General features: G+C 41.5%; 1 protein-coding gene and 1 long non-coding RNA gene across 3 annotated transcripts; one reads left to right on the top strand and one right to left on the bottom strand.

The window, feature by feature from the left end:
• Window positions 1–155: 155 nt before the first annotated feature.
• UPF1 (UPF1 RNA helicase and ATPase) lies at window positions 156–23,711 on the bottom strand. 2 transcript variants are annotated; one of them, XM_075776629.1, is made up of 24 exons: window positions 23,135–23,711; window positions 16,592–16,734; window positions 16,070–16,159; window positions 15,359–15,526; window positions 14,265–14,445; window positions 13,518–13,679; window positions 12,763–12,847; window positions 12,490–12,588; window positions 12,190–12,298; window positions 11,195–11,354; window positions 10,954–11,072; window positions 10,515–10,679; window positions 10,182–10,296; window positions 9,843–9,986; window positions 9,200–9,413; window positions 8,863–8,980; window positions 7,141–7,297; window positions 5,986–6,128; window positions 5,110–5,284; window positions 4,317–4,398; window positions 3,857–4,018; window positions 3,294–3,511; window positions 2,689–2,811; window positions 156–2,569 (listed from the first exon to the last, which is right to left on the bottom strand). In XM_075776629.1, exons 1-23 carry the CDS (start codon window positions 23,357–23,359, stop codon window positions 2,692–2,694), a joined length of 3,354 nt encoding a protein of 1,117 aa, XP_075632744.1. In that variant the 5' UTR covers window positions 23,360–23,711; the 3' UTR covers window positions 156–2,569; window positions 2,689–2,691. The 2 variants fall into 2 exon arrangements, with proteins under 2 accessions (XP_075632744.1, XP_075632743.1); XM_075776628.1 differs by having other exon boundaries at window positions 12,190–12,307; window positions 23,135–23,686.
• On the top strand, window positions 23,573–26,864 carry LOC142605287 (uncharacterized). Its single transcript, XR_012838994.1, has 2 exons — window positions 23,573–23,712; window positions 24,858–26,864. It is a non-coding gene; the product is annotated as an uncharacterized LOC142605287 (long non-coding RNA).
• The last annotated feature ends 157 nt before the right edge of the window (window positions 26,865–27,021 follow it).

Genomic DNA, 27,021 nt, shown 5'->3' with positions numbered 1-27,021 from the left:
AGTTCATTTGCTTACCCATGTATGCTATGCACACACCTCACTTTTGTACTAGTCTGTGTTTAAAAAAAGAAGAAGTAATAAACTTGACATTTATACAATCAGACTAAGTTTTAATGAATGTTGCATGGTTTCATCATTGAAAGTTAGGGGCCACCTTGAATGCAAGAGCTGTTTATTAATATTTTATTGATGACAAACAGGTTTAAAACAAACTGAGACAAAATCAAAAAAGAGTAACACCGTGCTAGCACTGATGTCTGGATTTATAAAACTCAGAGTAACTGCTACAAAGGAAAAAACCAGCACAAAGCAGAGGCAAGCATTCCCATCAGTGAAATAAAGGGGGTGAGGGCAGAGGAGGGGCGTTACGTTACTCAATGGATTGCATTGCACAGAGGGTTACAGCTTAAACCTATTGGAAAAGTCTATGCAACTACGCAGCCTACAGAAGGAAAAAAAATTAAAAAGCCCTTCGGCAATGTTAATAAATAAAACAGTCCATCTTACAAGGAAGGAAGGTGGCCTGTGTCTCCATTCTTTCACATTTTAGAAGTCTTAACTCTGGAGGCTTTTTATAAGAAAAGAATGGTTTTACGTTTCCGGAAAGTTTCTTTTGCAGTTCTCGAACTACGTTCGCTGCAGGACTGAACAAAAATTTTGAACACCTGTTCCATGTTTATGTGCACGCTACTCACGGTTTGTGGGTATGCTACACCATGTCTGCACTGGGGGAGAGACACTCTTGAAAAACTACAGCAAATACAGGTTATGAAAGCGGGTCAACAATCTACAGAAAGGACAGTAATGAAAGGGCTTTCCCCCCCAGTTACAAAAAGTGGGTTTTACATCATTTAAGTACATTCATATGAGAGGTATTTTTTTTTTTTGAGTTCCCCCCAAAAAAAGACTAGAAACACTTGGAGCCCTTTGAGTATAAAGCTAACTTAATTCAAACTTTAAAAACACCTAGGTTAGTGAATCACTCTCTACTGTTCTTTGCCAATTAATTAGGAGGTAGAGGTTAGTCTAATTTAGGGATCCAATAAAAATGGGTCTGTAGGAATTTTAAATTCTCTGCGCTGTTTCTAAAAAGGTTTAGACAGAAATAAAATGCTCCCAGTGTTCCCATATGACTTATTTAAGACATGGGTACAACTTAGAAATTGGATGGCTTCTCTTATGTGCTGTTTTCAGTTTTGACTTCCAGCTATTTCTCAAGCCAGCATTGATGGCACAGCCGTGTCCACTACCTGAAAAATAGGCTCCGGGTTTGGTTTTCAACACCTGAATCTTTCAGCTATCTGCATTAATCACTGAAGAAGCCACACAAAAGCCTAACCCATTATCTCTAATTATACCCAGCTATCAGAGGCCACCTTCCAACAACCGCCTGCTTTGTCCATTTTTCCCAACCTGCTTCGGTAACGTTGTAGAGTCTTTACTTCAAAACCAATATAATCCCCAGTTTCCACTACTTCTTCCTCAGATCTGAGGGAGCGAGTAAAGCAGGCCTGTTAGCATCTTTTCCTCCAGGGCCGAAGGGCACAGGAACCCATCCCCTTTCAAGCGCAAAGTTCATCTTACAGAAAGGCTTGTTTTTCACAGAGTAGAGTCCAGACAGTAGCCAATTAAAGCATACAGAAAACACTTTGAAACCCTCCTCCTGCTCGAGCGCGCAGGCTCCTTTCACTCTAACTGCTATCCAATGTAGGAAGAAGAGGCTGATTGCTGCAACTGTAAATCACACTGAAAGTTCTCAAGGTTGGTGCTCTAATTTAGTTTTGTTTTAAACTTTTTGTAAGCTTCTCAGAACAAGGATCTCCCAGGTCCACCACTAAGAATTCAGAGACAAACTTCTAAAAATTCAGTGCTCCTTTGAAAGAATCTCTTTAAAACCACCTTGTCACAAAAGACCCGTTCAGAATGTGGGCGACACGATGACACTAGGATTTCAGAGCCAGTGTTGGACAACAAAACCTGCATCTCAGAGTTGAGCATCAGCTATGTTCTGCTGGATTTCTGCTTGGCTTGCTGTCACTTAGTCAGGAACTCTCTCTCTCTCACGATACTCTGCTTCTAAAATGTAAACAGTTACTGCTAAAATATAGTACCCCTTTAAAACGAGAACAACTCTGAGATGAGGGTTTTCCTCTCCCCATCTGCTCTGAAAAGTAATGCCCTGCTCGCAAAGAGAAGTATGGAATGAAGTGAAACCTGCTTAAGGCCCTTCTCTCGAGCTTGTTTGACTGGGGGAGCAGGGACTCGGCTGACCACTCATTTCGGGGCGAGTTGCCTTCCCAGTGAGGCGCCAGCCAGTCCTTCGGTGCTCTCTCTCCTCTCCGGTCAGTCTCCTTGTCTCAGTGAGCTAGCAGTGGGCTCTCTCGCGCGCGCTCCTTTCTCTCTCTCTCTCCTCTCCGTTGGTTGGTTTCTTTCTCCTGTTGCTCTCACACAGTGGTGCTTCAGTTTTAGCAGTGGAAAACAGGTATCCATTTTATTTTATTTTTTTTATTACCCAGAATAAAATGCTGATGAACTAAGCTCCACACAAGCTTAGCTCTTCTTCCTCAACCTGAAAGCAAGAAAGCAAAACAACAGTTGCATTAGGAATGTCACTCTTAAGACAGACACTGTGTTCAGGAATTTAAATCAGGGAGTAAGAAGCAGAGGAGTGAACCTCAGGTGCCTTACACTCTAATACTGTGACAGTCCCGTCACTCCGCCATGTTGATATGCACGTTCACCCTGGTAAGTAGAGTCCTGTGACAGCGCCACATCAATCTGAGATTTAAACTCATCACCAAGGTAACTGTCCTGAAAATGAAAGTGTGTGTTAAGCCTCTAACTCATTATCAAGCTCAAGTGTTCCCCTTACAGGAGCAGAATACCTGGCGGCCAAGGTTAATGGTAAAGTCTGAGAGGTTTTGTTGGGTTGGGTTTGTTTTGTTTGGGGTTTTTTTGGGGTTTTTTTTTTTGTTTGGTTGGTTTTTTTAAATCTACTCTTTTTGCTGCAAAATTTCCACAAAGGTTTTTGTGATAGCTGGCTGTTGAACAGGCAAGCAGCTCAAAGCCAGGGCCTGAGCTGATGTCTATACATGCAGCATTTCACTAAAAGTAAAATGCCTGAGTGTATTTAGAGTCCACCAAGTGGAGGAGAACAAAGTGCTGAGGCTAAGTCATAGAAAATGGTTTTAATTCCTATTTTCCTCCATACTAGGAAACAAGTATGTGCACACACACAGATCGCAACATAAAACCCAGGAAAAAGAGCAGACTGTACATCAAATGCTGCTTACCTGTGATAATTCTGGCTGGGAGAGCCCAGGCTGACTCATCTGCGATGGCTGACTCATGGAGATATACCCCTGAGTCAGTGGACCCTGGGAGAAAGGCTGGGACACCACATCTTGGCTTGCTTGACTATTTGGAAGGTTTGACTGACTAGTTCCAGGAATCCCAAAACGATTTTTCTGGCGCCCACCACGACCAGTCTTTCCTTTTGGCGCCCCACGTCCTGGAAAAGCGTGTATTCCAACCAATAGTGAGAAGTCTTACGCATGCAAACGTGAGAATTAACTGTTCCTGTAAAGACTCAACTGCTCTCAAGATGCAATGTTTTGTATGTACTCAGCGTAGCAGGTCCAGAGAAATCAAAAGGCAGAGCCACCAGTGTAGACACAGCAAAGGGCCCCTCACTAGAGGCTGCAGCGCTATTGCGTTTGTGCTCCATACAACTAAGATTTATTACTGAAACATCATTATCTGCTCTCACCAGCACTGCTGCAAGAGTAGCAAAAACCATTCTCCAACTTTAGACCTAAAATGTGGTTTCTGTAGCATTTTCCCCTTGCCCCCATACCTGCGGCTGGTCCGTTAGCCTGGCCAAAGTATCCTGGTGGCGGCATCGGTGGCATCACAAGGTTGAAAGGGATGGGAATGTTCATCGCAGTGACGTGGCTGGGGCCAGCACTAATCATCCCGATCTGGTCATGGGTTTGGAAGTACATGTTGGATGGGCGCCCTGGGGAGGGGAGGAAAAGCCACAGTGATTTCAGACATACCAAATACTTAAAAAAATCAATTAATGTTCCTGCTTTTAACAGTAATGGCAGACATGAGTTAGACTACAGGGGCTTCTACATACAGAGAGCAAAATCCAGGCACATAATGAACATTTTCAGTTGTTAAATCTCCTATTTTTCTGTAGTGGCTCTTCAAACATTTAAAAGTTTGAAGTCTGTAAGATACTATACCCCAGGGACTAGTTGGGGGAAAGAAAATAGATCTACAGAGATGTTAATTTAGATAGCTTCCTTTACCTTGGCTGCTCCGGTCATAGACAGATCCTGGAATAATAGCTTCACGTGCATCATACATGGCAGTGGTCATGAAACGGGCACCCTGGAAGCATTACAGGAGTTAGACAAAGCCTTTGCATAGAAAACTTTGCACTGCAACTTTAGTGTAAGTTATTTTGGATTAAAATCCAGTTAAACTCCACAGGTAACGCATACTGTACAAGTGCTAAGGAAACGAACTCGTTCTAAGACATGGAAAACTATCATTTCAACATGACAAGAAAAAAAATCCTACAGGCAGCCTATATCAAACTGCGAAACACTTGAATTTTCAGTCTATTTTGAGGTTCCAGTGATAACTCCTCCCTTGCTCTGTTCCTACCACTGTTGTTCTGTGATGGCTGACAAGCTTCCCCCAAAATGACTACTTATGTTAAAGGGCTAAGTATAAAACTTGCAGGCTGAGGATTAAAGTACAATGCTATTAAGTTCACATGCCTAGTGATCTTGCCATCTCACAGAACAGTTACTTTATGTTTTGTTCACCTCAGAAATTACCCCCTCATAAAATTTTGCAGTAAATAAAGGGCAATAAAAACAGCACCAAAAAGGCTTTTCTACAAGTGCTCAACTTAGGAACAGCTGAAACAGCAACTTACTTGGGTCATACTGCATTAACTAGGCAACAAAAATGAAAGTTATGGATGTGTGAGGGTATGTGGGTGCCTGTTTATTCCATCCATTTGTACTTGATCAATTAACCCCCAGTTGCTTCATGCCACAAACATCTGAGAGACAGGAAAGGTCAACTTACCGGGTTGATGGTATTGACAAGTTTCCGGGGCTTGCTGAACTGCATAAGGCTTTCCCGGAGGTTATTCAGTGGTCCCTCCACCAGAACCTTCTGCTCCTTGTAGTAATTCAACAGGTGATTCCAAAGTGGTTGTTTAGACAGCGCTTTTGGGTTCCCAACAATAATTACTCCATACCTACAGAGCAGCAGACAAACAGAAACTAAAAATAACTTTGAATAAAAATAAAGCCATCTTACGCATTAGTGTCAGAACAGCCTCGAGGTCAATCTCTGTTGCAGTAAAATCAAGGCATCTAATGGAAACTCATGACAGTAGGTGCAGGAGACCCTGATGCAACTGTTTTGTTTACAGCAAACAATTTCTGTAGTATGACAAAACACTGGAAAGGAGATTGCTGCAGCCAGTTTCTCAATAATCACAAGCTTCCTTTTGCAGGCTTGACAAACATGTCACTGCACTTGACCAACCGCACTATATTGGTTTGAAAGCTTGCAGGAACCGAGGAAGCCAACCAATATAGCCTTGACTCCACACCACCCTTCTCAGTAATCAAATCCATTTTAAGAGAAAGAAAATGCTAAAAAATAGTTGCTGGAATGGGTAAAGAAACAGATCAAAGAAAGAATTCTGTCCTGCAAACGAAGGGGAACAACATGCTGGCATCTACACACTACTGATGCCAAATGGTAACAGTGCTTAAGTTGAGGTTGCTCTTGGTAAACTGCAGGGAACGTGGAAATCACTCAAGCCTCCTTTACACTGGGTGGGGAGCAGGCCTGCTACCCACAAAACACAGGCCTCTTGTTAGATTGTACCAATGCTTGAGCAGATCACATTAGGTCTCTAGAATAAAGAGCTGTCCAATTTGACTTTACCTTGCCCTTGTAAGGGCTACATTAAGACGCCTGGGGTCATTCAGAAACCCTATTCCTTGGTGTTCATTGGCCCTCACACAAGAAAGGATAATAAAGTCCTTCTCTCGTCCCTGGAAGGCATCCACACTTGCAATTTCCACTTCCTGAAACAGAGGAAAACATGTAAATCAGGGAAGCACAGTGCAAAACACTTATGCTACCAACAGGCATTACAAAACACATTGGCCATGCACTAGCAGTTCCCATCATTTGACAAAAATGTTATTTTTTTGTAATGATGAATGATTTGGTAATTCCACTGGTCACTAAATAGTTTCCCTAAAGGAGAACAGTCAGTCTCAGTTTAGAACAAATTATTTTTATGTTCACTGCTTTACGGTTCTCATATTTCCCCAAAACTGGCATTTGCACTACGGAAAGCATCCCTTTCCTAGGTATGGTGCCAAACAGAATTCTGGCTATTCCAAAACCTCATAGTAAGACAGCTCCAAATTAGCACTGCTGCTCCCACCTACCGAGAAACCTGAATCAGAAGGACAGATCATTCCTGGCAGGAGTAACAGTCTTTCCACCAAGTCTTCCTTCAGTGAAAACATTGACCAAGTTCTCAGTATTGCAAAACAGACTATATTAAACATAGAACCGCCTTGTTTGTAGCAACAAATTTTGATGTTCAGTAGAGGAGTTCCACTGATGGGAGGACATAATCCCAAGCAAATAAATACTATGACCATCAGAATTTATGGAACTTGGTTTCCTGCGTGTCTCTTGGCTTGATGCTTTTATCTAAGACACAAGCTGACTGAAGCTTTTCCACAGCTGAAGCACTAGTGACCTCTCCCTTCTGTGCCTCAACAAATCCTCAGAGGATGGACTCACTGAAGCCTTCCTTTCAACAGGGACCTTAACAGGGCTTTCTCCTTTATCTGGCCAACTGCTCCCCTGACACTTACTGTCATTTGATACCTCCTTAACTCTTCTCCCTGGTCTATGTTAACTACATTCAAATAAAAAACTCAAAGATCACTCAAGAATAAACACAGACTGACACCTAAGAAGTCAGACTAAAAATGAAAATATCACGAAGTTTCACAATGTCTGACTCCTCTAGCTTCTCTGCAGCCAAGCGTTCTCATACGTGCAATGACTCCATACCTGGTAGAGCTTTGTATGCAAGGAACCACTGAATTGCATGTACTGCACCAGATAGGATCGTTGACCTTCATAAGGAGTAATAATGCCAATCTGGTCTGGTTTGGCACCAGCTTTCAGTAGCTTTGTGGTTATCTTCTCCACATTGGCAGCTTCCGTCCTAGAAAGAGAGATTTGTTTATCTAAGGAGAATCAAGGCATTAGGTCTAACTTTTTGCAAGTTAATGGGTCTAAAAATCACTTGAACATGATTGCTGTGCTAGCCTTTTGGCAGAAAGGCTACTTCAAGAAAAAGATCAATTTTACACTGCATTGCTCAAGCACTCCGACTAATTCAGTTTAAGCTTTGCAGGAACATTCACCACTGTCACCTCTTGACTTAGGCCATGCATAGATATTCTCAGCCAGAAGAGTACGTGCAAAAGCCAACACCTCAAAAAACATCCTAGAATGACAGAGAAATTTCTCCTTATATATACACTTCCATCCTCGTTCTGAAACGGAACTTCTTAGTAGAGTTAAATGTACACGTGTACTTTTGAGTGATCATTAGAAGTGTTCCAGCCTGCTGTGCAAGCAGATCTTTCAGTCGCTTTATCTTAAAGTTTTAAATATAGAATGCTTTTAATGCCAATCTCCCTGTCAGCCAACTATTGTGCCATTTGTTTGTGCACAATCTGGCTTGCAGCATTCAGCAGTCTTGCACATGCTGTTCGTGAAACAGACCGAGAATAAAAATATCACAGCAGATATTTTTCATAAGTTGATCTGGTGTCCCTTCCAGGCACATGAACAAATGCATACCACCAAGAGGAGCAAAATGTTTTAAGCTCACTCTTTAAAAAAAGAAGTTGGAATGTGCAGGGGAAAAAAGGACAGAAAAAAGAAAATTAAATTCCCATCCCTTTCGCATCCCAATAAAAAAATCTAACACTTAGGCCTCTGCTTCAGGAGCTATTGGAATTCTGGCTTCGAAATGGGACTTGATCGGCATTTCCTGCTGCAACTGCAGTCAGTTTACTTGCTGGCCCAAATTCATCCCACATATTAGGCACTTAATTGTCCCATGCTCCTTATACTACCAGTGAAGGAAAACACACACCTCCACAGAACAATTCAAACCCACTTAAGATCTGAACTGCTCCCACTGGAGACGCTTTTTCTCTTCATTTACTGTAAAGGAAGCCTAAGGCAAATCAACTCTGAAACACGGCTCAGCCTGCACTATCCTTTGATGGCAGCTCTTATTAAAAAAGCATGCAAGCAGTTTCAATCAAAGCTGTTAATAGGAAACAAGATTTTATTAATTTAGAAGAGCTACTCTAGAGCATAAGCATCAATAGCACTGAAGTACTGTATCCCAGCACACATTTGAGGTCTGTGGGTTGGCTCATTTGAAGTACAGATACTACCTTCACAGAAACAGAAAGTACCTCCTCTTTGAAAACACAAGCCTTTATTTAGCTGTTATGCCTTTAATTCACATCGCAAGGCACCACAAGTTATGGTGAATACAGAATACTATAGATTTTGTTGCAGAGATTCTGAAGGATAGAGAAATGCTTAGATATTTGGTTTGCAGTGGGAACTGTATATTGCACTTCCCTTTGACTTCGTTAATTGTGACCGTCTCCAAGGGATGTCACAGGATTATTAACAGATTCATTTAAGAGTCTCAAATGTATTTTTAAATAAGTTTATATCTCAGTGTTGAATTTTGTTTACCTGTTCAAGTAAGAGGTGCCTGAGCTGGCAATTTCTTCCTGTCCTTGTGTAACATAGAAAAACATGGGCTTATCTGGCTGTGGCCACTGGAAATCAAAACCTTTTTTCACACGGTCCGCTGAAGAGCACAAAAACAGTAAGTAAAAGAAGTTAGCACTGCTTTACTAGAAAGAACACTAATTTTCATATCAAAGCACCTTAAAGACTCAAAACTAAGTGCAGTGGCAATTCTCTTTTTAAGTGACTGTATTAAAAAACCCTCATCTAGATTAAAGATTCCTTCCTTTTATCCTTAGTGGAAAAGAAAGTAATTTGCAGAAGTGCTTTTCTTGCTTACCTGCAGTAACGCCATTCTGGAGTGAACCCTCATAGAAGATGTTGGATGGAAAAGCACTGAGCGCAGGATGCATGCGATACTGTACTTGCAGGCGAATTGGACGAATCCCCAGCACCACAAGCCTCTCGAAGAGAGACTGAGATAGACCAGCCTTTGCAGCTTTTTTACACATCACAACAGGACCAAGCTGGCAGTGGTCACCTACAAGAATAAGCTGTAGAAAAGAAAGTTTGACCCAAGTTGGTATTTTCTCAAACTTGCTGAACAGCTAGAAACAATAGCAATATCCTACTATATTTGGAACTAATCGGTCTGGTTTGTAATAAGCTTCAGATCTAACCTAAGGCTTAGAAACCTTTAGTGTCAACTAGCTATTCAGCTGATCATTTTCAAACAAAATCTTATTCAGTCTCCAGATTGTTCCAACAGGACCAACATGTTCTATGCAAAGATTATGCCATGGAAACAGAAAACTAACAGGACTAACACAAAAATAAAGTCATTTAGATCCGTATTATGGAATTGTCTTCCATGAAAGGAAAGGATTTTGTATCCCTATGTGCCTACGCTGTGAATGTTACTGCTTGATGCTACTTCCTCTACTTATACTCTGTTTTCTTTAATGGAATCCAATGGCTCCTACCTGTTTTGCTCCCAGGACAACTGGCACCATGCACTCTGGCTCAGTAGCCTGGGTGCTTTCATCAATCAGAATGGAGCGGAACTGCATTTTTGCAAGTCTTGGATCACCAGCGCCCACACATGTGCAACAGATCACATCTGCATTCTGAGACAGAAACACAACTGAAATTAATAAAGTAGGCTATCAACAGACAATATTTCTACGTGGAAGAGTATTCAAGACCATTCCAGGAACTGCCCCCAAAGTTAACCTGTACTCTGGTCTCCACCAACAAATTGCAACTAAGCCTCAAGTTGGAGAAGGCAATTATTTAAGCTGCTAGAACCAATGGAACCTTACCATAAGTAATTCACGCTCTGCTGTTCGTTTCAGTGCACGGTAGCGTTTCTCATCAGCAGATGAGAGTTCTCCAGTTTCATCTTTAAGCTGCTGCAGTTTCTGAAGCTCTGGCATGCTACAAAAAAAGGAATTTTGCTTTATGGCCTAATTAACAACTTTGCAGGATTATAGCGGAACTAATTTGTAAAACTAAATGACACATGTACAGAACCAAAAACAGCTATCACATCAAGCAAATAAATGTTGTCATCACTACACAGTTAATCGGTTGCGTCCACCACAATATTCAAGCTGGGTTTTTTGTTCCCCTGCCCTCCCTCAACCATTTCTTACCTATCCATGTTTCTGATCTGGTTGTGCAATGCCAAGAAGGATACAGGAGAGTCAATTGCCTCACGACTTTTAGCACACAGACGAACCACTTTCAGTCCAGTTTGATGGATCTTCTCAGTCAACTGATCTACAGCTATATTACTTGGAGCACAGACTAACACAGGCCTTGAAAAAAAATTAAGCAAAAATCAAGTTTCAATGAGCTGTGAATTTTTTTCTGCTAGACTTGTAATAAAATCATGTGTTACGACATGTGTCCCCTAAAAATATGCTAGGGAAGAATATTTTCTGAAATAGCCACAAGTCTTCCCAGAAAAATATACTTCTAGAAAACCTTTTTTGTTCAAATGATACAAATTATTTTGATTTTTAAAATCAAGTTGATTCTTTGACCATTAACAAAGTGACCTCATAAAGATTTAGAGAGAATAGTTCTTACCCATTGCCCTGTCTAGCCAGATGATAGACGATTGTGGCTGATGTCACTGTTTTTCCGGTACCAGGGGGACCCTGAATAAGGCTCAGAGGACGCTGCAGGACAGTCTTCACGGCATAAACCTATAAAAACATTTTTATTGCTATTTAGCATTCAATGCACAGGAAGTTACAAAGTTGCTCAACTCCTATTCATAAATCCTTTATCATATTCTTTGCCTGTAGTAAAAAGGAGATGAGGTTACCTGAGAGTGGTTGAGATCAGGAAGTCCTTGTGCTGTAAAGCGTTTTGGCAACTGGCATTTAATAATTACATCTTCTACCTCGTGACCTAACAGTTTGTGATAGATGTACCCAGACACTGAAGTCTCATCGACAGCGAATGTTTTTAAAGCACTCTGCATTCTGAAATGAGGGAAGGACAGGAAAAAAATAAATCAGTATGACCTCAGATACAGCTATCCACAAGTGTCCTACACAAAGGTTAATCAATCATCAGGTACAAATTAAAATATACTTTGGGAAAAGAGAACAGCGTAGAACACTTACTAACAGAATTAAAAGACAAAAATTAGACCCTGAGAACACAAATCTTGTTCTTCCTCAAGTGAATACTACAAAGTATTAAAACCAGAAAAATCTCTAGAGAAACATCAGTCTTTGACAGAATCTGCAATAGTAATTTTGGGTGCAAGATGTGAAGAAAATTTGTACTCAGTACAGCTCTTTCAGGGTAATAAACAAACTCCTATCTTACAAAACACAGCACAGACATTTCTGAAGCCTACTGACCCCACAGTCAATCAAATGCCTTAAAATTTCAGCTAAAGCAATTCAAAGCTTAGGAAGGCCAACTAAAATCAGGGAGCACTTCACGATGGAGCAGCATGAGGAAGATGAACTACAAAACAGTCCTTCTTCTTATATTCCAAGTATTACTAAACATAAGGTCAATTCCCCCCCTTCGGTTTATGCATTACCTTGATGTATTTGTGACAAACCTTAATTGTGCCTTCAAAATGAGAAAAACTGTAGACAGTTTGATGGCATTCAGATTCATTTCATTTCTAAGAAGTTAGGCCTGTTGCTCTATGAAGTGGATGTCCCTTGTTCATAGACTTGAAATATTTGGCATAATCAGATTTCTGATTGCTAGCTTGTTCAAAAATTCCCACTGAAGGTAAACCTATACACCAACTGCACCCGTTATCTGCCAAGTTTTGAAGTGCTTTCTGAGTACCTGTCAAATGAAGTAGACTTCCATACAAAATCCACTTGGAAGTTATGAGTAACTTCCACAGGCGCTCCAACGCTGCTCCTCAGCTCAATGGCTATCTCATCACCATAATCTGTAGAACCTCGTTAAGTAGTAATCTATAGCAAAAATTTGAATTTTATTTTTCCCAATTTTGATTTTTTTAGCAGACCCCTGTGACAGATTAAAATAATCTCAAAATTACTTTTATACACATTTACTGATTTCTCAGAGAGATCTCAACCTTAATTAAGCCTTCCTGAAGGCTCATTAAGTAAAGGATACTATCAGGAACTTTGATAACATGACCAATTCCTTTCCATAAAGGGGCCAGGTCTCCTTTATACCTCAAGCAGATCTCATCTCCTTGCATAAGACGCATATCTACAAAGGAATGCAAAAATGCTCTCAGAATATTCAAAGAACAACTATTCCCCAACACAAAAACCTTGTATCTTATATCCCAGGCCAGATCGCCACAGTTCTTTCTTTAAGCACCGATGTTATTCACCAGGCATGAAAAAACCCAGACAAAACGCACAATCAAGCTGTCATTACCTGAATCAGTCTTTGGCAGAGTGAAATAAGCAATTCTTTTCTTGTTCAAGCCCAGGTCCCATCTGACTGTGATGTTATCTTGGGTCTAATAGTAAAAGAAAAGACATCTATTACGTTCTTAAAGAGGTGTTTGCCAACTACCACAGTCCTCACTGTCCTATACTTCAAAAATAGGGCAGAAATACAAAACTTGCCGTTCCAATGTCACAGTATAGACAAGTATCTGTATTTATTTTTATGGACTGAGTTCACACCATTTGCAGAAGATAATTCTGCTCAAGAGAGTTACTTAGTTAATAAGAAACAAAGTCCTAATCACCACCTGTGTTATTCTCTCCCCCCACCTTTAAAACATTCATTAAGTGCTTGCATGACCTCATATAGTTCAAGTTTGACTGGAAACTCTGACTGACAAAGGTAACTGCAGGTTATGAGGATAACAACATAAGAGGAGGTGGCCAAGTCGCAGTTCTACGATAGAGTATGGTTCTTGGAAAGATAAACTTTGAACACAGAAAAGACTGAAGTTTCCATGTATTTCAAGCTCTTTAAAACTTTAATTTGAGGATTTTTCTTTCCTCTCCCTGTTATCATACATCATCATTACCACTGTAACTACTGTGATGTAACAGTACTGTAATAAAAACATTTATTTCACTTGAGCCTTCTTTCTATGCTGTTAACAGTGACCATGTGTTTGATACCAGAGAACTGGCCAGAAGCCTCCTCAGACAGCCAAATTTCAAGCATACTACCTGAGACTCCTTGAGTTTCTTGTCATAGTCTGCCTCAAGCTTGACTAGAGGACCAAATATATTTTGGTATTGATAAGCATCTTCATATCTAAGCAGAACATGCTGCGGTTCTTCATCAACACCAGGCTTTTCTAAGTCCTCAAGGGTTGCAGATGGATTTTCCTAGAATTCAAAGCACAAACATTGTTTCAAAGTCTTAAGCATGAACAAGTGACAATCTCTCACTGCGCAACAGGACTGATAATGCTATGTTCTACTACTACAGAAAGTTGTATCAAGGTATAACGACCTGTTGAAACTACACCAAGACATTCTACGGCATGCTCACTGACATGACTCCAGTCATGTCTGTCATGCATTAAAGGATGTACAGACAAACCTCTCAAAAAGAAGTGAATACCAAACGTGGACCAACAGTTCCCTAACTCAGCTAGTCATCATGTAAGGAATAAACAAGTAAAAGACTTGATATGAGGAAGGAAAGTTGGTTTTTTTTCAGATTGCCTGACAGTGCAACTTGAACAGAGCTAAGAAATCTAAGGATAAAACTTTCCTACTTTGATAAATGATCTCCTGAACCCTTTGATCAATTCTCAGTTGCATTGCTTGTCAAATCTGCCAGATTTAAACCTTGTGATTTAAGTATGTTCCCTGTCGTATACAGTTGCTAAAACAGTCTTGTCCTTCATAAAACCACAAAATTAACACTTGGTACAACACAACCGGTATTTGAAAAGCAGCACACACCTTCCAAAGTTCTTCCAGTTTGTTAATCTGTTGAGCTGTAATCTGACGTGCTCTCAACTGTTCCTGTTCAGATGGAATCTTTACCAGCCACGAAAGGAAACAGCGATCTTGGATAAGAGGCTGCCACTGTGAACTGTCCCAATTTATATCCTTTAAACTGCTCTGACTGGCACATGGCTGCCTGCACAACCAAAATATGGAAAAAAATTATTAAATTAGACAAGTGTAAGAACAAGTCTGTGCGTGAAGTGTAAAAATAGGTTTACTATGCACTTAAAACAACTCAAGTCTCAATTAAAAGGGAAAAACAACTCTGGCCTGCTGTGTCAATTCATTTTTTAGTTCCTATATCTGCTATTTCAACACTGGGAAGGCTCGGTATCCTACGTAGTATTTCTTGGGTGTGTCTAGAACTGAAAATTTCAGCATCTAAAATATTAAGTATGACACTCACCTTTGAAAGTGGTTACAGTCCACTAAGATTATGCACACATATAACGTATCTGAAAACACTCGGGATTACTTCCTATCTGTTGTTTAAACAAATAGAAAAATTCATTCCGTAGAAACACACCTTCTACTGTCAAATACATGGTTAAGTGACAGAATTTAATAAAAAATACATACAGTTATAAAGTCATGACTTCTGATAAAACCTGTCAGGGAACTATTTCCTATTTACTGTCGTCTTCAAACGATTCTACAAGCTGACAGAAAAACATACTCTGTAATAGAGTTACTATTTCAGTAGGGCTCCAGAGTAATTTCCTGAACTGATCTGTTCCTCTTCCAAATCTGAAAAAATCACAGTTTAACAAAGGGGAAAACCACCCTTCTTCCATTAAGGACTGCTTAATTTGAGAGAAATACTTTTCTATAGAACTAAGACATTTGTGCAGCATCACAGAGTGTTCCATTATTGCATTATCTACTTGTATACAATGCATGAAGTCTATACAATCACCTAAAAGAAAACTGGTGGCAAATTAAGAGTTATAATATATATATTTGTACAAATAAAAGCAAGCATTGCCCTTTAGAAATAAGGTCATGCAATGGACTTGACAAACATGCCAGCAAAGGCATTCTCTCACCTGCACAGCAAAACCACCACAGAGTCTGCCTTAGCTGGAATAAAGCCAAGGAGAAACACATTACGACATCCACAGTTATAACATTCCAAGACAGTCTCTCCAAGAGGTCCATCTTTATGGAGAGTCACCTCTTTGCACTTTGCTCTCACAAGATGATTAACAATGTGGCTGAAACCAGAGAGGACATACATTTAGATGAAGTTAAGAGGAAAATCAGATTTAGTCCTAACTTAATATATTAGCTCAGTTATTCAAAGACACAATCAAAATCTATTCATACTGTGGCAGACATTGCTAAAAGCTTGCTCTTTACATCTAAGCAAAGATTCTACTAACACAGCTTCACTCGTTTCTCAGTGCACGAATGCTTCAAGATAGATGAGTGTGAAAGAACAGGTAACATAAAAATTTCTTTTTATGTTACTGACAATTGAAAGAAGCCTACCAAAGCTCCACAGGTCAAGAGCATCAGTTCTACTGCGCTTTCTAAGAACACGGATGAGGTTCTTCCCTCACAGAAGTAATTTAAGTTTTGCTGAGATCGAGGTCTAAGTTAGTAACAGTAGAAAAGTGAAAGTGGAGGCTGAAGGGTCACAATTTAAGTCACTAGACTTCAATTGTCACCAAAATAAGTCACAGCCATCATACCACTTCAAAATAAACACTCTAAAACAAGTCTGTCATTGTTATTTCCATCATTTGACCATTTACCTGCCAGATGTATTTCCACGCCCATTACAGAACCACTTTTTGCTGGTGTTACAGTAAACCACACAAGCAGGGTCATGGATACCACAGTAACTGGAATTAAAAATGAAAAAACAGGAAGTGATTGGGCACTCACTTATAGGAAAATTCAAATACAAGACTTAAACTACCTAGTGGTGTACAAAAACAAGGGGAAGTAACAATTAGGGAACACGAGTGTTGGTGAAAGTATCAAACACGAGTTAAATTTCTGTTCTGAGTCATCAGTATTTTAACACTTCCCACCATTACCATCCCTCTGCAGGTTAGCCTTTACTCCTCAAGGGAGGTCAAAGACTTACTGGACATGGCAACTGTAAGCATACACAAGAGCTCACCAGAGGGCACCATTTTCCTACCAGCACATGGCTATCTCCAAGAAAGCTGTTCTCAAAATCCAAAAACCCTCTAAGCATACACCTTTCCCTCACACAAGTGCTCCTGACCTCTGGAAATAATAAGCCTGGGTCAAAGATTAGGTCTTACCTGCAAGCATGCACAGGAAGATCCTTTGTGTAATAGGTATCTTCTTCATCTTCTTCAAAATTCAACTCTGCCAGAAGCTGGCTGGTTTTAGCCACATTATCATCCACAGCTCCATTCTGGAGAATGCCATCAGGTCCATTAACCTGAAATACAAGGTCAGTGCTTAAGTTATACCATCAAAACAGACTCCAAAACATAAAGCCAGGGACAGTAATCTCTACTCCCCAAAAACTTGTGTTTAATTTAGAAAATCTCAAAAGGAAAGAAAAATGCTGGTGAGAACTGAAACACATGCCAGTTACATAATCAATACTTGCTTCATTAGCTCCTATTTTACAGGATTATTTAAATTCCAACTGATAAGTAGAAAAAAGTTAACAAAAGGAGATTGATTGCAGTTCTGCAGATTACATTTTTCCATACAGTCTCACACAACACACAAGACTCCATTTAAACAATTCCAGCAGTATCAAACGTTATTTTTTCATCTTTTATTTTACTCCAGGAATCTACCTGAAAACAGGATCTTTATTGTATAGGACTTTCCCCACCTATTTCTGTTCTCTATCCACCAAATCAATGTTCCCCCCCAAAATGTCAGAAGCATGACTTCATCACACTTGGACAATAGAGAGCAGGTAATCAAGAAACCTGTTCTCATATAAGCCTAACTTAAAAAAAAATAAATTTGAAAGTATAAGAAATAACAGAAACTGGTTTTCAGCAGAGTATCTAACTCTCCAGACAGTATCACTCATTCAAGACGTACTAACCATATTACATTCTGAATCAAACATACTTGCAAAATACATCAGGTATGACAGTCACTGTTGTGTTACTTTAAATTTGTTTTAGCTACAGTATGATTTCCTTTAAAAAAAAATGAGGCCTCTCCAAGTTATCCAAGAAAACTGCAGAAGTCCATCAAAACTAGTAACGCAGCTCGAGTTTTCAGAGCAACACGCTTCAGAGTTCCAGCGTGCTAACACAGCACATAAAACCAGGTGTGCTCTCTTTCCACTGAGATACACTAACTGCCAGAACCATGAAGTTCTGCAACATTTGGTGCTGCGTCAGCCACTTTTACACACCAGGTCTTACATTAAAAATAACTCCTTTTGGCAACACTGAGTACAGTGTGTTTACCACCAGGAAGGAGCATCAAGAAGTGTGAACGTCACAAATCAGATTTTGGCACAGCTAGAGCAGCCACTGCCCCTCGGGCCTCACCGGTGCTCTAGTTTAATTCCACTGCTGCATCTCTACAGACTAACAGCCACGGGGAGCTTCAGCACCTTAACACAATGCTGCCAAGACCCCCCAAGATGGCTAGATCCCACACCTCCAAAACTTTGTCCACTCCATCACTGGATTCTTTGACCTGTTCAGCAAGATCGCTCTCAAATCTGAGAGGAGATAAGCATACGATAATCCACATTAACTTTGAGTTGAGAAAGGTCGGAAAGGGACCACCAAAGTGACTGATTAGTACATAATGATTAGCATAACATTAACAAAATATCTGGGATGAGTGCTGTGATGCAGAGACTTCCTGTCAGAGCAAAACTATCAGATGTATTAAAACCCCCAACTGTTTCTAAAAGGTATCAGGTTAGACAAGATGAGAAATATTTATTTCTGAAAATTTTGATTAATAAATAGGAATCACCTATCAATACAGTACGCTAGTAACCCTTTTGCACTTAGAAATTTAATGAAATTTATCTAGTATCTGTAACTTAATTCTGACAAGAGATGAGAAAGCTGTCCACAGTGAGAAGAACACTAAATCTTTTATGAAAAGAAATGCAATAAAAATAATTGCCGTAGCATTTTAAAGCTACAACTCATAAGCAAATCAAGACAAGCTTACTTCTCTGAAAGTCTCATTCAGATTCCACTCAAGCTAGTTTCAGTATTGCACATTAAAATTTAACAGCCAATTGCAAGAGTTAAATTTAAAAATAAGTGTAAGCCACTTCACATTTGCCCTTAGCAGTAAGGAACTGGACTCGACGACACAAGCTTTGTTTCATTATCTTCAAATGAAATGAGGTGCATTTACAAAACACAGTCTAAATGGTATGACTTTTTATTGATGTTACCTCCAAGTACTGACTTTTAATAGAAAGAATCAGCCAAAAGGAACCACCAGCATAGAATGTGCAAAAGAAGCAGAGGGAAAAAGGATAAAAAAACCCCAAAGAAACTGCAGTAGCATGCAGGAACCCATTAATATGATGAACTCAAATCCAATCAGCTCGCTGTGTAATAGCATCTCCACAGATGTTTGAAGATAAATATCCATTTTAAATAGATAGTGCCATTTTACAAAATAGGAAGATAACTTATTAACTGATCATGGAACAAGTAGAATTCCAAAGCCTTAAATGAATCTGAATTTCTTAGAAGCATGAATACCAGGCATTCACAGGTGCACATCTATCAGCCTATTCCAAAGAACCATAATACATTATTATACACATCAGCTGACAAGTTTAATCAAATTTTTTGGGTGCTCATAAAAAAGAAAATCCGATTGCTGAGTAGTAGTAAAATTGTAAAGCTTTAAGGCAGAAAACCAAGAAACTACAACAACTGCAAGCTATTTGTACTTCTGCACCAGGTGACTGTTAGTTACACCCCAGGGAGCTCCTACCCTTTCAGAGAGTTAGGCAGCAATGATGTCACCTGTTACTATGAAAATCCAGCAGTGAGTACGAGGCCTTGGCAGGCACACAATGAGGAAGTGACTCAACTATTGTTCTGAAACCTACTGTGATGTTAGCCTATGTGCATATTAATAAAAATCTGGCACCATTAACTGTTGTATAAGGGTATGGGGGGGGGAGCTTCTCTATTTTAAAAGTGTTGACTGAAAGTTCTGGCACAGCAAGTTTAACAGCTACGACAATCTGAACACTGAGGTGCTCTGAAACTATCACCAAGGTACCGGTCCCTCCCTCGCTCCGTTTTTGGCTTCTAAAATATTGGTCAAGAGATAACAGCAAAGGTCCAGGGAAGTGAGTTACAGAACAGTAAACCAGATGACATGATTTATGCAGTGGCTTCTACTGACCATGTAAGAGACTCCCCAGATCAGTGGTAACGGAGTGCTACCATCCCAATTTCTCCCGATGCTTCTAACATACCCCACCCACATCAGTAGCTGATCCACAGGAGAATGCAGCTATATCCTCTTAATGCAGTTCTACTTTAAAGTGGTACATTTCAAGCTGTAACAAGAAAAATAATTGCAGTTAAGTAGGTATTTTGCTAGAAGAGTACTCTTGTTACAGGACTGTGGTCCAATCAATTGTGGCAACGCACTTCAACGCTGCACAGTAGCCACAGGACACCCAGTCACACTGTCCCGATTCAGGTAATTTTCCCTCATGCTTGAGAAAAAAATACACACTTTTGGACTTGCACGGATAACCCAACTATTTGTTGTTTGTAGATTCTTTACATTAAAGCTATAGTCTATTTACCATACCTTATTATACTATTGATTTGCTTTCCCTTTCAAAATAAGGAAGGGGATATTACTGAGAACATTCACCCCCACACCACCTCCAAAGCAGTGTGGAGTAAGCTGTATTTCCAGATGGCGACCTGAGCAACAAGGAGTAAGTCATTTTGCTAAGACAAAAAGACTTTGTTAGAACTGGAAATTAAATCCAGCCCCCATAGTCTTGACCAAAAAAAATCTAATAGCTGATCCAGCCTCCTTCAACCACTGACTCAAACAGCTTGGCTAACACCTTAACACAATATGCCTTGTCCATTACAGACTTGGGCATGTGAATGCTTCCTAGCATCGTAACTAAGTCCTTGCCTGGAAAAGTGAAAGAAAATAAGGCAGAAATTAAGAGTTTATCTTAAAATACTTTGAAAAATCTATTTCTATGCTTGATTTTAATTATATGTAAACAATGGAAATACAGTTTTCTGAAGAGAAGACAGTAGACATTGCTTCTGCACTACTAGCCTCTTGCTTTCTTTTGTCAATTGGACACTAATCAATTCTAACAATATCCTCTTAAACTATTAGTTAAATATATGTTGAGAAAGAAAGCTCTTATAGACTGCCTAAATAAATCACATTTTCTTAATAAATTAGGTGCTCTCTATTGCTCAACTAATCTCTTTTAAACATTAGGACACTAAAAAGATACCAGAATATAAAACAGCAGAGTAAAAGCACATACCTCCACTGTTTATCAGCTCCAAATAAAGATTATTTATTCAAGTAGCTTTAATTATAATCCCAGTGACAACATTTAATTAAGCAAGATGTGATCAATTTTGGGGCCTTAGAAGTTATTATTCAGTATGTTTCCTGCCAAAAAACTTAAAGTTTAAATTATTTGTTGAAGGCAGGAAAATGTTCCCTAAAAATCTTTAAACCACACATAATTTCTGATCTTATCACTGATGAAACTGTTGAAACATACAAGTCTGAACAGATCCAGGGATCTGGGTTTTGCTGTACTTCAGCTCAGGAGGACACTGTACTTACTACACTTCCGAGAGCTCTTGTTGCAATCAGTCCATTCCCTCTCCCCATCCTCCCAAAAAACCTATGCTTCTACGGTCAAAATGAGGATCAGGATGAGTGCAGGAGTTTGTGGAAACATCATAAATGCACTTGGTTTAAAAAAAAACAACAAAACCCACAAACCCGTCCTTCTTGGCAGGACAGATAGCTATAGATATACTAGTACCTGAATGTGCTCTCCAGATATTTTTTTTTCGTTTTACTTCAAAGGCTTTTCAAACATGTTTAGACAAAAAAAGACAAACTAATCCTCTCTCCTGGTCTTTTAGCTTATGAGGTTTATTTTGGGGTGATATTTCTTCTTCTGGCCACATACTCTCCACTGTGAGTTCCGGAATGATCACAACCCATTAAAGCTTTAAAAACTAAGATTTTATTAAAACTGTCTTTTTAATCAAATGTCTCTGTACCTGACTGTACAGAGACATTTTACTACTACTAAATAATTCTGATATCTCAATGCTCAAACTGGATAAAGTCTACCAAACCCAAAATCTATAAGTAAACAGAAAATAAACAAACAGTCCATGAGGGTCACATCTCTAATTCTGTGTTATGAACACACTAACCTGGAGCAAGTCACACCACAGCAGCTACACCCAGCGTGCTGAGCACTTTCAAGCACAAGAAAGTCATTCAATTCATCCTGGGATAAACCCGATACAGCTAGGACAGGATAATACCACCCTCAGTCATGCACTGCACACCTGTGTTCTCTGGACCCACTGGCCTGTTTTCAGCTTGCTCACTTATATCCACAACTCTATCATTTACAGACCCTGATACATCAGGGTTTACAAATAAAAGTTAAAATCAAGCCCACTCAAACTATGTTAGATTCAAGATTAGAAAATTATCTAAAGCATTTCAACTCCTTTTTAAATTCATCCTTTAAAACATGGATAATTTACAAACATTTAATTGTTAATAATGGGAATACACGAGTATTTATCTAGATGTAACAAAACACAGCAGAATATGCCATGATCTTTATATGGAGAAAAGTCTGACTTTTTAACAAACATGGGAGAGTTCTTCAGTTTTGGTTTTGTGTTTTTTTTTTTTTTACTACAGACACAGTGAGGATGTAGTACAGTGACAGGTAGTATCATTTGCAACACTTCTCCACTTGTAAGCACATAACTCTAGTTCCCTCTTTTCTTTTGCTTTTGTGAGTTGTTAAATAAATACAATTAAATTATCACATATGTACCAACCATCAACAGGCTATATATATATTTAAAAAAATCACCTGTTTTTAAGCTATCAGGAACCAGACCTCTGAACTTAAATCTCAGGCCATATCAACTGTCACTCCCATACAAACCCAAAATAAACCAGCATAGCAACCGTGCAGCAGAAAAAGCGGCCAAAAAACCCTTAAAAGCAAAATATGCTTTTAATCATAGGAAGAAATTAAAAGAAGTAGTACTGAATTTCCACCGTACTCAACTACCTACAGCCATATTTGTTATAAAGAGCAAAAGAAACTAAAGCGACATCCCGAAGCATTCCCGATTTCTTACTTCAACATCGCACCCAAAGGCGACACAACTGTCACAATACAGCCTCAAAGTACGCCGGGCTTTACCAGCGGACAACCGGCCGCAAGTTTTATCCTCAGCGAGCTCTCCCTGTATTTCCAGGGCAGAAGCAAAGCGCCCGGCTGCCAGGCCCGTCCCCCGCTACCGGCCAGGGGCCGCCAGCCTGCGGTGTACCGGCAGCGGGCGGCCCCGCTCCCCAGCCGGCAGCCTACTCTCCACGGGGCAGGCCAGCAGCCACACGCGGCTTCCACTTCCCCGTCCGGCGCTGCCGGGGGCAGAGCGCCCAACCTCGCATCCCGCCCAGGGCTTCCCCTCGCCGGCCCCACGGCCGGGCCCGCCCGCCCCTTCCGGACCCCCCCACCCCAGCGGCGGAGACGCCCCGATTCCCCCCCCCCCCCCCCGCCCCAACGCACACCTCGCCTCCGGCCGCGGACTCACCTGTGCTTCGATCGGTCCTGGCGGTCCCTGCCCCGCTCCGGGGGGGCCTTGGCCCTGTCCCGGCCCCGCCTGCCCGGGCCCGGGCGGGGTTTGGGTCTGGCTGGGGAGAGTGAAGTCGGTGAACTCGAACTCGGAGCCCTGCGTGTCGGCGCCGAGCAGCTCGGCCTCCTCGGTGTCCAGGAAGGTGAGGGTCTGCGAGCTGGGACCGTACGCCTCCACGCTCATGGCGGCGGCGGCGAGGAGAAGCGGCGCTTCCCCACCCCCTCCCCTCGCCCGAGCCGGCCGGGCCTCACCTCAGGGAGCCCGGGCGCCGCGCTACGCGAGCGGCGGGATCCGCCGCGTTCACCAGGCCGCGCGCGCGAGCCGGCCACCAACGAGTCCGCCGCCGCCCCGCTCGGGCGGTCCCACGCGGCCGGAACCAACGGCGGAGGGAGGCGGCCGAGGCGGCGGGCGGGCGCCGCCGGAGAAGCGAACCCCGAGGCGCTGCGAGCGGAACCGTCCGGCCGCTGCTGCCGCCGCGCGCCAGGCCAGGAGCGGTGACGCGGAGCGCACGGAGGACGACGACGCCAGCACGCCCCGTACGCGTGGGAGGGGTGACGTAGCACGCACACACCTGGGGAGGGCAGGCGAGGGGGGCGGAGCTCCCGCGGAAGGCGCGAAGGGGCTCGCGCTGCGGCGCGCGGGGGAGGTGCCGCGAGCCACCTGGCTGGGCTGCGGGGGGGGCTCGCTCCCTCCCGACCCCTCCTCGCGGACAGGGGCGGAGCCTGTTTCTGACTGACTGCTCTGTCAGCCAATAGGTCCTCGAGATGAGGAGGAAAGGCGGGCCGTGGAGGCGGTGGCGGGCTGTGGTGGCGGTTCGGCCCTGAGGTGGCGGTCGGCACTTATGGTGGCGAAGGGCCCTGGGGCGCTTGGAGGGAGGAGAGGGGCTGTGGTCGTCGTCTCGACCCTTGTGGAGGCGATGGAGGGGGCTGTGATGGTGGTGGGCTCCGATGGGTTGGGGGGCTGTGGTGGTGGATGGGCCCTGTGGAGGCTGCGGCCTCTGTGGTGGTGGTGGGAACCCTGTGGTGGTACCAGGTTTGTGTGAGAGGAGGTGTGGTGGCAGCTGCCCCTCCGGAGGCAACGTGGGGCCCTTTATGCCCTTGTGCCCGCTGTGAGCCTGGAGCTGCAACCGCTGGTTCTGTGGCCTGCCTGCCTCTTGTCCCTGTTTGAAATGAGTGTTTAGGGTGTGGGCTAACAGAGATGTAGCCTGGGTGTGGGAGTTATGCAGGGGCTTTAGGTGTTTTGAGACAGACATGGTAATTAAGAAGGATCTGGTATTATAGTAATACCTGCTCTAGCTGTAATACCTATTATACCTGTAATACCTAATATAACAATCTGATAGTCAGAAAGCTGAGTTGCTATGAGGTAAGGGTAGTGGAGCTGACCATGGAAATTCTCTGAGGTCAAGGAAGGTGAAAGACCAGGTTGTGCACTGAAGGTGCGTAGCACATGTTTCTACCCATAAATAAACAAAGTTTTGGATTTGGAAGCCCTCATTTCAACATCCTTTTATTAGCACAAAACAAATCTCTTTTAAGATAACTTCTGTGTGCTGTGAAAAGCATTGACATGAAAGGCTAGATATTCTGTCCCTCTTCCCTACAAAAGCCTTCAACTATAAGATGAAAATATGTGTCTTCTTTTATAAGTAACTTTAATTTTATTCTTGCTTTTGGTGTAGGATAAAACCTGGAACTGAAACAGCATGTACCAGATTTGCAGCTGTTAGGCTGAAAAGATCTAGATGAAGATTGAAAAGCGTCCCTGTCCTAGGAATATTATGCTCCCAGGACAAAGGGGGAAAGAACAAGTAGAGAGAATACAGGAGTCATCACTTCTGCATACAGACTGAATGAATCTAGCTTTAAGCCTCTATGAAGGAATAGACTGTACCAATAGTTTATCATACCACAGCATCATAAATACATAATTCAGGATTCAGGTTAAAGTAGGTTAATCCAGCAAGCCACTAAAATCAAAAGGCAGAATGGTAAATTGACTATTGAATTATGACTGTCACATCAGTTTAACTATAGTTGTTACACCTAGTTTAACATGGTCAGTGTATGCCCATACATAAGTTCATCAATGTTAGAAGACAGTTCAAATGTTGAGACTCTTGATTCCTAAAGGTGAAACGCGACTGAATTAAAACCCACTGAAAGTTTGGTTGGAAAGCATCCATGGATGAACTAAACTGGTGCTTTCTTAAAAAACCCCAGAAATTAACTGTTTCATCGTTTAGAGAAAAGCATAACTGTGATGAGAAAATACAAAATCCTACTTGAGGATGAAAGCGGAATTAAAGAAGAAATTTCTAAAAATAGGTAGGCTGCTTGGTATGAACACTTATTTATTAATAAACAGAATGTCCTCGCAACATTTGGCTGGTTTACAGAATCCTCAGAAGTTTTGGAAACCGATCAAAGTTGTGATACACTGCTGCATTTCTTTCCCTGCCCCCAACATAATACACCAAATAAGAATGCTTTTAAAGAGATGTTGTTTGGAAAACTCACTGAAAATTACAGGTGCTTAGCTCAGAAGGTAAATTTATCTTCTGATATGGAGGCAGGAACGAGGGCTGGTGATCATGGAGAAGCTGGTGCTGCTGTCTGAGGTGCTGAAGCTGGAGGGCTGCAAGGAGATCCCCCACCACACCGGACGTTCTGCTGCCCCGTCACACAAGGCAAAAGTAAACCCACAGTGAGTCGGGTGTGAAAAGCCTGCAATTCGCTTTGATTTATTTTGACAAGGGATCAAACTGACAATTAGTTGTGGCCGTCAGGCTCCTGGCTACTGTGTTTAAAAATGGATTCTGTGATTAGTCTTTATACCAATATAGAAGCATGGCATGTGAAGAGGGTACATTTGAATTTCATGACATTATTGCTTAATTGTGGTTCTCTGCATGCTGGAAACTCTGGACTACTTTACTGCTTTTAAAGATAAACATGGAGGCACATATGCAGACTACACCACAAAGCTCCTAGACGATATTTTTTGTGTAAGTCATGTTTTGTGCAAGTTTTCTCTTTTAAGTCTGGGCTAATGCAGAGAAATGGCACTCTGACTCATTGGTTTTACTGTTGTGTATCCAATATGAAATTTAAAAAGGTAACACTTCAGAAAACTGGAACACGTTCTCTGAAAATGTTGCTGCTTTACCATTTTTATGCATGGTTAGAAGCTAGAATTCACAGGAGATACTTAGCTGTAAGAAGCTATCCAAGACAACAAATGTGGGTGAATTTAATTTTAAAAAAAGATGCTTTCTGCTTGCTTCCATGAGCTAAAAAGTTTAAGGTGATTATCTTGAGTAGGTGATAATAAAGGTTCCTGATGATTATAAGTGTAAAACTGAGGCATACAGCAGTTTAGGTGTTGGTAGAAATAACACAGTCCTGATTCAAAATAATTGGCTTTGCCAGAGGACTTTCCTTGAAACTCATTTCGATTCCAAGACACACTAGTGCTGGGATTTGATAACATCCTCCACTCAGGACTGCACAAGAGAGGGCTGAAAACAAGCTGCTATGAAAAGGAATGAACTGATTGGTCTCTGCAAACTCCAAGCCATGGAGATAGTGCTAGAAAGTGTCATCGTGACGTGAGGGGTTCAGAGCCAATCAAACTGAGTGTGAGGAATCTTTGCAAAACTGCTACTTCAAATGAGAGGGTTGGATTTTTTATTTTTTTTTAAAAGTGTATTTTTATCCTGGGATGAAACAATTCAGGTTAGAGGAAAATGAATATGAAGCAGAGATCAGATGTTCTTGACAAAGAATGCTTAAGGAATGCTCACACGTTACACATCTAATGATGATGTGTCTGTTAGTATTGTT

This window comes from Balearica regulorum, chromosome 26 (genome assembly GCF_011004875.1).
Source record: "Balearica regulorum gibbericeps isolate bBalReg1 chromosome 26, bBalReg1.pri, whole genome shotgun sequence".
In the NCBI taxonomy this organism is placed as follows: Eukaryota; Metazoa; Chordata; class Aves; order Gruiformes; family Gruidae; genus Balearica; species Balearica regulorum.
This window is presented reverse-complemented; position numbering and strand designations above follow the sequence as displayed.

Bases quoted from the DNA above. Each gene is read 5' to 3' on its own strand.
- UPF1 (XM_075776628.1), bottom strand. From the start codon at position 23,359: ATGAGCGTGGAGGCGTACGGTCCCAGCTCGCAGACCCTCACCTTCCTG. The intron at 15,527-16,069 runs GTAAATGGTCAA...CTCTGGTTTCAG, and splicing joins CGTGGAAATACATCTGGCAG to CCACATTGTTAATCATCTTG. The intron at 9,987-10,181 runs GTAAGGTTCCAT...TTTCTGTCTCAG, and splicing joins CAGAGCGTGAATTACTTATG to AATGCAGATGTGATCTGTTG.